At 40.9% G+C, this 11708-nt stretch overlaps 1 protein-coding gene across 1 annotated transcript; it reads right to left on the minus strand.

Moving 5' to 3' along the window:
- Positions 1 to 9820: 9820 nt before the first annotated feature.
- Positions 9821 to 10957, minus strand: LOC121137988 (sperm motility kinase-like). Its single transcript, XM_040740842.1, has one exon. It carries the CDS (start codon positions 10955 to 10957, stop codon positions 9821 to 9823), a length of 1137 nt encoding a protein of 378 aa, XP_040596776.1.
- Between the last annotated feature and the right edge of the window lie 751 nt (positions 10958 to 11708).

An 11708-nucleotide genomic window follows, 5' to 3' on the forward strand; every position in this document is an offset into this window, starting at 1 on the left:
TCCAGATGTTGCCTTGTTGAACAGGGTTGTTTTGGCTATCCTGGGTCTTTTGTTTTACATACAAAATTGATTATTGTTCTTTCAGGAACTGTGGAGACTTGTGTTGGGATTTTAATGGGGATTGCATTGAATCTCTAGATTGCTTTTGGCAGGATTGCCATTTTTACTACATTTATCCTACCTATCCAAGGGCATGGAAGATCTTTCCATTTTCAGAGTTCTTTTTAATTTCTTTCTTTAAAGATTCAAAGTTCTTGTGATACACGTCTTTCACTTGGTTGGTTAGCATACCCCAATTTATTTTATGTTGTTTGTGCCAATTGTAAAGGGTGATGTTTCTCTGATTTCTTTAGCTGCCCTTTTATCATTTGTGTATAGTAGGGATACTGATTTTCTTGAGTTGATCTTGTAGCCTGCCACTTTTCTGAAAGTGTTAGTTAGTTGTAAGTGTTCACTGGTAGAGTTCTGTGGGTCACATGTGCAAACTATCATATCATCTTCAAACAGTGAAAGTTTGACCTCTTTCTTCCCAATTTGTATGCACTTGATCCCCTTTTGTTGTCATATGGCTCTGGCTAGAACTTCACGTATAATGTTGAAAAGGTATGGAGAGAGAGGACAGCCTTGTTTTGTTCATGGTTTTAGAGGAATTGCGTTGAGTTTCTGTCCATTTAGTTTGATGTTGGCTGCTGGTTTACTGTATATAGCTTTTATTATGTTTAAGTATGTCCCTGTTATCCCAGATCTCTCCAAGACCTTTATCATGAAGGGGTGTTGGATTTTGTCAAAGGCTTTTTCAGCATCTATTGAGATGATCATGTGATTTTTGTTCTTCAGGTTGTTTATATGGTGAATTACATTGATGGATATTCATATGTTGAACCATCCCTGCATTCCTGGCATGAAACCTATTTTATCATGGTGCATGATTGTTTTGATGTGTTCTTGGATCTGATTTGCCAGTGTTTTATTGAGTATTTGTGCATCAATGTTCATGAGGGATATTGGTCTGAAGTTCTCTTTGTTAGTTGTGTCTTTGTGTGGCTTGGGGTCAAGGTTATAGAAGTCTCGTAGAAAGAGTTTGGCAAAACCCTTCTGCCTCTGTTGCGTGGAGTACTTTGAAAAGAATTTATATAAGCTGTTCTTTGAATTTCTGGTAGAATTCTGCAATGAGGCCACCTGGACCTGGGCATTTTTTGTTTGGGAGAGTTTTGATGACTGCTTCCATTTCCATAGGGGTTATAGGTCTATTTAAATTGCTTATCTGTTCTTGATTTAGTTTTGGCAAGTGATAGCTATCCAGGAAATCATCCATTTCCATGATATTTTAGAATTTTTTGGAGTATAAGTTTTCAAAGTATGACCTGATGATTCTCTTGATTTCCTCAGAGTCTGTTGTTATGTCCCCCTTTTCATTTCTGATTTTCTTAGTTTGCATGTTCACCCTCTGCTGTTTGGTAAGTTTGGTCAAAGGTTTGTGTATCTTGTTGCTTTTCTCAAAGAACCAACTCTTCGTTGCATTGATTCTTTGTATTGTTTTCCTGGTTTCCACTTTATTGATTTCAGCCCTCAATTTGATTATTTCCTGGCTTCTATTCCTCCTGGGGGAGTTTACTTCTTTTTGTTCTAGAGCTTTCAGATGTGCTGTTAATTCTCTAGTATAACTATTCTCCAGTTTCTTCATGTGGGCACTTAGTGCTATGTACTTCCCCTGTAGCACTCCTTTCAAAATGTCCCATAGGTATGGGTATGTTGTGTCTTCATTCTCTTTGAATTTGAGGAAGTCTTTAATTTTTTTATCTCTTGTTTGACCTAGGAATGGTGCAGTTTAGCATTATTCAATTTCCATGAGTTTGTAGGTTTTCTGCAATTTGTGTTGTTGTTGAGTTCTAATTTTAAAGCATGGTGGTCTGATAAGATGCATGGTGTTATTGCAATTTTTTGTATCTCCTGAGGTTTATATGTTGCCATGTATGTGGTTGATTTTTGAGAAGGTTCCATGTGGTGGTGAGAAGAAGGTATATTCTTTTTTATGTGGATGAAATGTTCTATAGATGTCTGTTAATCCCAGTTGTGTCATTACTTCTATTAGACCCTTTGCTTCTTTGTTGAGTTTCTGTCTGGTAGTCCTGTCTAGCGGTGAGAGTAGTGTGTTGAAACCTCCCACTATAACTGTGTGGGGCTTTATATGTGATTTAAGTTTTAATAATGTTTCTTTTATGAATGTGGATGCCTTTGTATTTGGGGCAGAGATGTTCAGGATAGACACTTGACCTTGGTGGATTTCACCTGTGATGAGTATGTTATGACCTCCTTCATCTCTTTTGATTCATTTTATTTTAAAGTCTAGTTTGTTAGATAATAGGATTGCTAGCCCTGCTTGTGTCTTAGGTCCATTTGATTGAAAATATTTTTTCCCAATCTTTAACTCTCAGGTAATATCTGTCTTTGAGAGTGAGGTGTGTTTCTTGTATGCAGTGAAGGAGGGTTCTGTCTTCCAATCCATTCTGCAACCCTGTGTCTTTTTATGGGAGATTAAGGCCATTAACATTGAGGGATATTAATGACCACTGATTGCTCATCCTTCTTCGATTTGCAATTGTTGGTGGTGGTGGAATTATGTGCGGAATTTCACCCCTTTGTTCTTTTGGCTGTTGGTAGAGAGGGATTTACTAATGCCTATGTTTTTCTGGTTGTAGTTAGCTTCCTTGTGTTGGAGTTTTCCTTCAAAAACTTTCTGTAGGGCTGGGTTAGTGGATACGTATTGCTTGAATCTAGTTTTGTCATGGAACATCTTGTTTTCTCCATCTATAATGATTGAGATCTTTGCTGGGTATAGTAGTCTGGGATAGTATCCATGGTCTCTTAGTGTTGGTAGAATATCTATCCAAGACCTTCTGGCTTTCAGAGTTTCCATGGAGAAATCAGGTGTAATTCTGATAGGTCTGATAGTTTCTTATATAGTCATCCAGCCTAAGGTATGGCCATGATAAAGGTGTGTCTATTTGCAGGAAGATCTGGATTAAAGGTGTGTGTGTGTCCACATCTCTAAATCCTCACAGAAGGGTTATTTCCCTCTTTTTGGTCCACAGCAAGTCATTCACAATTAATCTCTCTCAGGTGTGCCCTTATTGATTGGCCTGTGTCAGATTTAACTGTGGATTTTTTTGTTGCTTTGTTTGGTTATCTCAGCTTCCATACCATAACAGTGCCATGACTGTTCCATTGTGACTGTGATCTACTCCAGGTTTATAATCAACTCTAGGGAGGAAAGGATTATGTGCACTCATATATCACACAGAATAACAATCAATGTGGCTAGGGATATTTTGTTCCTTTTAGAGCTCGGTTAGGTGGCTGGTAACCTTTCATAGAGGTTTCTATCCACCAGTGTCTCGCTTCCGAGAGAGGTTCATGACTGTGCTTTCTACACCTTTCAAATTAACAGTAACTGCTGTAAACCAGGTTCTTAAAAAGCCCCAGATAACATGAAATATGATACAGGGCTAGTTTGAGTGAGAAAATCCGCTACAATCATGGGCATTGAGCATGAGTTTTGTCCTATGTGGGGAACCTCATGTGGTAGAGCTTTGGTGACTGTATTAGTCAGGGTCCTCTAAGCACAGAGTGTCTAATACAATAATTCAATCACCCCCTCGATTTTTTCCTAATGACTTACAGTCTTTTGTCAAAGATCCAGGAGTTTCTCAAGCCGCAAGGCTGTATCTCTTGGCTGATCTTCAGTATATGCTGGAACACCAAAGTCGTAGATTCTAATCCCAGTGAAGGAATGGACTTGCTAACAAGTCGAGGGCAAGCCGTTAATGAGCAAATGTCCCCTCCCACCACATTCTTATATGTATCCAGGAGAAGTGTGGCCATGATCAAAGGTGTGTCTATTTGCATGAAGATCTGGAATAAAGTCCTGTGTCTTCACACCTCTACATCCTCATAGTAGTGGTATTTCCCTCCACTTGATTCACAGCATGTAATTTACAAATAATGAATATCTCAGGTGTGCCTTAGTGTGTGGTTCATATTTTATGAGACATGTCATCAAAGTGAAAAGAGAAAATAAATGCCATTACTGTGGAGAATTCCATCACGTGGCTTGTCCTTGAGATTAAGGATTCTAGCTGCTTCATTCCCTATCACTGATTCCTGATTCAATATTAGGGTATGAGAGTTTAATCTTCCACTCAGGCCTTAATGAGAGTGGAAAGCTGAAGTGTGTCATTCACTCTCTCATTCTGCCCAATGAGTTTTACATGCAAATATTCGATGCAATGACTTAAAATTGCACTGTATCCTGTTTACATATATATTACTTTTATTTTGTTTCCTTCATTTTTAAAAAAGTTTTTTGAGAGATATGTTTATGGGTATGAGCTCTGGTTATCTGGGAAATCCATTTGAAATGCAGATTGTCTAGATCTCACAGAGATATGGCAGCCTGAGCATAAATTACACTGGGGCTAAAAGTGACAGCCTCAACCAGTGGGCAGTTTGTTTACTTTTTATCATTCTTTTTATTGTTTTGTTGTGTTTTTTTCTTGTTGTTTTTGTTTTTGTTTTGTGTTTCTAGACTGGGTTAATCTGTATTTTTTGGACACTGCCCTGGGCCCTGACCTGTTGGGATTAAAGGCAGGAGGGAATCCTGTTGGATTGCCTGAATCTATCAAAACTTTGGAAAAGATTCAGTCATGCACTGGAGGAATTTGTGGGCCTACCTGACAAAAGCTGGAGTCACCAGAGATTAAGGGATCTCAGTTGATGAAATTCTGGCATGACATACAGCTCTTAGGCATTTTCTTAATCGGTAAGCAATTAGGGAAGACCAAGCCCAATGGGAGTGGTGTTCTACTTGGAATTTTGGTTCTGGGCTATATACAAAAACACAATGATCAAGCCAGTCAGCAATGAGTGATACAGTGAGGAGAATATGATCAAATTACAGTAAGGCAGGCATGGATGTGGTATAATTAAACTGGACATATGTAAAATAACCTTAAATACGTTTGAATAGAGGAAAATCTGAATCTAAAAGAAATAAGAGATGTAATATTTAAAACTGAAAATTATATAATATTTAATTAAGAGAGGGAATACACAGGCCAAAACTCACCCTTGTACACACCAAACATTGTACATATGAATAGGAAACACCAAACGTAAATCCCAGAAAGGAACACCAACTTCACTATGTTGAGGTACGGTGGATTAGAGATGCCCATCTCTATCAGGCTCATTGTAACTTGCTGTATAGCCATGGAAGAGTGACTGCCATTCTTAAGGACAAGGCTCAGCTGCAAGCTTGTACAAATGGAATAATGTAAGTAATGAGATGGTGGCACAAGCCTTTAATCCCCGCTCTGGGGTGGCAGAGACAGGCAGGTCTCACTGAGTTCAAAGCCAGCCTGCTCTACAGAGCCAGCTCAAGGAAGGCTCTGAAGCAATACAGAGAAAGCCTGTCTCAAAAAATTCACAAAGGAACCCCCACAATGGACTAGTATGTATCATTATTGATAATACCTTATTGAAATCTCACAAGCACCAACCAGTCAGGGACTTGTAAGAATTGACAGTTTTTTGTGTTGTTGCTTTGTTTTGTTACCTCAGCTTCCATACCGTAACATTGCCCTGACCATTTCATTGCGACTGTGATCAAGTCCATGTTTAGAATCAACTCTAGGGAGGAAGGGTTTTTGTGCACTCATATATCCAACAGAATCACAATCCATGGGGCTGGGGACATTGTGTTCCTTTTAGAGCTGGCTTGTTAGGTGGCTGGTGATATTGCAAAGAAGTTCTCTATCCACTAGAGACTTACTTCCTAGAGACTTTCATGTCCATGCTTTCTACACCTTTCCAGGCAAGAGTAACTAGTTGAAACCAAGTTTTTCCAATGCATGAGATAATGTGAAATAAACCACTGGGCCAGTTTGAATTAGAAATTCCCCTAAAATCATAGGCATTTGAGCATGAATTTTGTCCTACATGGGGAACCTCATGTGGTAAAGCTGTGGTGACTGTATTAGTCAGGGTTTTCTAAGCCAAGAGTATCTCAAACACTAATTCAATCACCTCCCTTTCTTGAATTTATTGGAATGACTTACAGTTTGTTTTCAAAAATTCAGGAGTTTCTCAGTCCACCAGGCTGGATCTCTTGGCTGATCTTCAGTATATGCTGCAACCCCAAAGTCATAGACTCTAATCACAGTGAAGGAATGGACTTGCTAACAATGCAAGGCCAAGTGGCAAATGAGCCAAAGCCAAATTAGTCCAGGTTCTTATACAGTCATCCAGCCGAAGGTGTGGCCAGGATAAAGGTGTGTCTATTTGCAAGGAGATCTGGATTAAAGGTGTGTGTGTCCACATCTCTACATCCACATAGAAGGGTTTTTCCCTCTTCTTGATCCACAGCAAGTCATTCAAAATTAGTCTCTCTCAGGTGTGCCCTTATTGATTGGCTTGTATCTCATTAGAGATGTAGTCAAGATGACCACTAAAAATTGCTATTACTTGGGCAGAAGTTCATCACCTGGCTTGTCCTTGAGATTAAGGAATCTAGCCTGTTTCATTCCCACACTCTGATTCCTGATTCAATTTTAAATTATGATAAATTAATCTTCCACTCAGGCTTAAATGACAGTGGAAACCTGGACTGATATTATCTGGGAAATGGTGGAATATGCCTTACATACACATACATGGGAGGCAGAGGCAGGCAGATCTCAGGAACTACAAAGCCATCGTGGTCTATAGAGCCTGTACCAGGAGACTCTAAAGTAATACAGGGAAATTTTGTCTTGGCGGAAAAAAACCCACAATGGTTTGGGTTTATCATTATTCATAATGCCTTCTTGAAATTTCACTAGCACCAACAAGACATGGATTTGTCAGAATTGACTGTGGTTTTTTTTGTTGTTGTTGTTTTTGTTGCTTTGTTTGGTTATCTCAGCTTCCATACCATAACAGTGCCATGACTGTTCCATTGTGACTGTGATCTAGTCCAAGTTTATTATCACCTCTAGGGAGGAAGGGTTTATGTGCTCTCGTATATCCCACAGACTTACAATCCATGTGGCTAGGCATATCGTGTTCCTTTTAGAGCTCGGTTAGGTGGCTGGTGACATTTCATAGAGGTTTCTATCCACCAGTGACTTGCTTCCTAGAGAGTTTTATGACCATGCTTTCTACACCTTTCCAATTAACAGTAACTACTGTAAACCAAGTGCTTAAAAAGCCCCAGATAACGTGAACTATGATACAGGGTTAGTTTGAGTGAGAGAATCCCCTACAATCTTGGGCATTTGAGCATGAGTTTTGTCCTATGTGGGGAACCTCATGTGGTAGAGCTTTGGTGACTGTATTAGTCAGGGTCCTCTAAGCACAGTGTGTCTAATACAATAATTCTATCACCTCCCTCGATTATTTCCGAATGACTTACCGTCTTTTGTCAAAGATGCAGGAGTTTCTCAAGCTGCAAGGTTGTATCTCTTGGCTGATCTTCAGTATATGCTGGAACAGCAAAGTCCTAGACTCTAATTCCAGTGAAGGAATGGGCTTGCTAACAAGTCGAGGGCAAGCGGTAAATGAGCAAATGTCCCCTCGCACCACATTCTTATATATATCCAGCAGAAGGTGAGGCCATGATAAAGGTGTGTCTATTTTCGTGAAGATCTGGAATAAAGTCCTGTGTCTTCACACCTCTACATCCTCATACTAGTGGTATTTCCCTCCACTTGATTCACATCATGTAATTTACAAACAATGTCTCTCATGTGTGCCTTAGTGTGTGGTTCATATTTTATGAGACACGTCATCAGAGTGAAAAGAGAAAATAAATGCCACTACTGTGGAGAATTCCATAACCTGGCTTGTCCTTGAGCTTAAGGATTCTAACTGCTTCATGTCCTATCTCTGATTCCTGATTCAATATTAGGGTATGAGAATTTAATCTTCCACTCAGGCCTTAATGACAGTGGAAAGCTGCAGTGTGTCATTTAGTCTCTTATTCTGCACAATAAGATTTACATGCAAATATTCGATGCAAATACTTATTATTGCACTGTATCCTGTTTACATTTGTATTACTTTTGTTTTGTTTCCTTCATTTTTAAGAAGTTTTTTGAGAGATATTTTGATGGGTATGAGCTCTGGTTATCTGGGAAATCCATTTGAAATTTAGACTTTTATAGATCTCTCAGAGATATGGAGCCTGAGCCTAAACTATGCTGGGGTTAAAAGTGGCAGCCACAACAACTGGACAGTTTGTTTACTTTCTATCTTTCTTTATATTGTTTGGTTGTGTTTTTTTTCTTGTTGTTTTTGTTTTGTTTTGTGTTTCTAGACTGGTTTCTCTGTATTCTTTGGACACTGTCCTGGGACATGCTCTCTAATCCAGGCTGACCTCCAATTCACAGACAACCTCCTGATTGTGCCTCCTGAGGTCTGGTATTAAAGACACGAGCCACCTTTGCCCTGCTGACAGTTTGTTGTCTTTTGGAACAGAAATACTAGGTTTTCACATGAACTTGTTTGGAATATCTTCCTGTTGCCCAGAGTCAGAATGATATTTTGAATAGTCAGGTTTGAGGGCTTATGGAATGTTCCATGTGAGTTCCAGACTTCCAACCACCCATCTTCCCTTCATGATGGCCTCCCCAAGAGTTGCCAGGTGGTATCTTGATTCCTGTATCTGCAGGAAGCACCACTGTCCCAAACCACACCACCTACAAGCCATGGATTGTGTCTCCCAGCATTGTAAGCAGTGGTGTCTGAAGCCACAGCATCTCCAAGTCAAGGTCGGGCAGTTGGATCTACGAAATGCACTATTGGGGGAGGGGTTAGCAGGATCACTGGCCTTCCCAGAACCAGCTCCTCCATATGTGTCAGCAGCTTGAAGATGGTGTAGTTGTGGCCAGATGAACTCAGAAGACTGCATGTGTACCCTGTGTCCACCTGAGTTGTTCAGCCTAACTAACCACTCAGAGACTACAGAAAGGGAGAGAGGAGAGGAGACACTAGATTTGGTGTGTTGCTTTGACAGAAGGGAAGGGAATACTTAACAAGTTGTGACCCATAGACCTACATGTGTCTGTGTGGCTTTGATTATAGATAATATTGTGTTGAGCAGGTAATGAACCCAAGTCCTGAGATGCCTGGGACTTAATGTTTATAACCCAAGTAAGACATGAGGCCAAGTTGTTGTTTTCATGCATAGGTGTGTGTGTCTTTGTGGGTGGATTGACTGTAGGGGAGATAGACCATGCAGATGCCCTCTGAGAGGGGACATTTGTAATTTCCAATGAGATATTTATTGAGATAACATAATCAAAATACAATACAAAGGAGGAGAGTATTTGAGGGCCAAAGCACATGAGTCTCATAATGTCAGCAGTTCCCTGCTGTCTTTGTAAGACTCGTGAAGATCCTGGTCTCACCTAGGAGCGGGTTCAGGAGAACCTCACAGTGCCCTGAGTGCATGGGGAATTCTCTTCCTCACCAGCTTCCATGCCCTGAAATGCCTGGATCAAGATGTTATGGTTCCAAACTGGGTCTGGTGATTGGGCATGTTGGCCCCATGGATGGGTGCTCTGAGGAGAAGCCCATGTTCAGAAACCTGAAGTGTGTTCCCTCCAGGACTGACACATGAGGAGAGATCACCTGCGGGTCAGTCCAGAGAATTCATGTTGACTGCAATGTCCCCAGCGGTGCTGTTGATGCCATTATCCATCCGGACGCTTCCGGGACGGATTATTTCATCTTATCTGGGCGTCAGTTACGGACAGTCCAATTTGTTCACCGTGATATAGATTCAGCATCTCTTTCGTTTCCTTGGCACACCTTCCTTCTGAAAGGGACTGTCCCCAGTTTCTGTGATTGTCAGAAAGGCTGCCTCACTGGCTTTCCTCTTCAACGGGAGAAGTGGGGGAAGGGCACAAACAGGGCTGCTGGTCAAACAGGGCTTCTCTTTTCGATGATGACTGTCCTCATAGCTCAGTTTATGTTTCAGAATATTGAAAGCTGCTGCCACTTTATTATGTGGTTGCCCGTGTGTTAGGGATGACATAATCTCTTCACAGGTATAGCCAATAGCATTCATAGTGTCCATGATCCTGGGAAGGAGTCCTTTACTCACAGGTTCCACCTGCTCTTCAATGTGCCTCAGCCATTCTCTTTCCCGGACCTCACGGATTGTTATCCTATGGCTGGTGGGGACGCAGAGTAATTGTGAAAGGATGACGTGACATGGTTTTGACAGGTGCTGGGGAATGGCTAACTGTGTGTTGGTGATGAGCCTGTACAAAGCATCATCTCTGGTTTCTTCATATGGAAAACATCCTGTGACCAGTACATAAAGGAGAATTCCCAGGCTCCACATGTCGACTGCCAGTCCATCATACGGTTTTCCTGCCAAAACCTCTGGAGGCAAATAGAGCGAGGTGCCACAGACATCCTCCAACATCTGCCCTTCTGCTAGCTGAGCTGCCAATCCAAAGTCACAAAGCTTGATGTTTCCAGCATTGTCAATGAGGATATTCTCCAATTTAATATCACGATGTGCGATTCGTCTCTGGTGGAGATAGTGCACTGCTGACACGACCTGTTGGAATATTGGTCTAGCTTCCTCCTCCTGTAGATAGTCTACATCCCTGAGGAATATCTCCAAATCCTTTCCTGCAACATACTCCATGACCACATAAGTCTTTTTCAATGTGTAAATGACATGGAAAAATCGAATGATATTTCTGTGTTCCAAAGACTGAAGGATCTCTACTTCTGAGTTGGTGTGAGCCAGAGCTTTGTCCTTCTTCTCAAGGACCTTGACAGCAACTTCTGTATGTGTAGGAAGGTGGCAGGCAAGCTTCACCTCCCCATACGTACCAGAGCCTATAGATTTTAGGATTCTGAAATCCTGTTCAAGAATGTCCTGTTCCAATGCAATGGACATGATGTTTGACTCTTTCAACCACTTTATCTTGAAGCTGTTCCTATGGAAACAATGCTAGAAACAAAATTAAAGCAATGTTAGCATGGGAATTCAGTGTTTACAGTTCTCTCCCATGAAATGTGAGATAGCTCAATCAACCCCACGAACAGCCCAAACTCAGAGCTCAAGATGTGGAGTCAGTGTGAAGACCAAAGCTGGAATCACTGCTCGGGACATGCAGAGGAAAACACTGAGGTGAAAGACAATGATGAGTTCACTGTCAACTATGTATCAAAATGAAAATAACCTGGTCCAAACTGATCAAGAGACAGAACATATAAATTGAACAGTAGAAAACCCAGGTGAAGTGCTGACTGAATTAAAAACCAGATGCTCTTTCAGCGAGGTTTCAACTATTAAACCACGGGAAATTTGAAAGTATGGAAGCAATTCCTAGACATGTGTACCTAATGAAATCAGAGAAAAAAATCACATAAATCATGAGTTATAAGCAACAAGTGTGTCTGGCAACCAAATGGTTACAACCTAGTTAGGGGCCCTGACCTGTTGGGATTAAAGGCATGAGGGAATCCTGTTGGATTCCCTGAATCTATGAAAACTTTGGAAAAGATTCAGTCATGCACTGGAGGAATTTGTGGGCCTACCTGACACAAGCTAGATTCACCAAGGATGAATCGATCTCAGTTGATGAAATTCTTGCATGACATACAGCTCTTAGGCATTTTCTTAATCGGTAAGCGATTAGGGAAGA

The sequence above is a fragment of the Mesocricetus auratus genome, unplaced genomic scaffold (assembly GCF_017639785.1).
Source record: "Mesocricetus auratus isolate SY011 unplaced genomic scaffold, BCM_Maur_2.0 contig_10785_pilon_obj, whole genome shotgun sequence".
NCBI classification, from domain to species: Eukaryota; Metazoa; Chordata; class Mammalia; order Rodentia; family Cricetidae; genus Mesocricetus; species Mesocricetus auratus.

Excerpts from the sequence above, each read along its gene's own strand:
- LOC121137988 (XM_040740842.1), bottom strand. The coding sequence starts at position 10,957 with ATGTCCATTGCATTGGAACAGGACATTCTTGAACAGGATTTCAGAATC.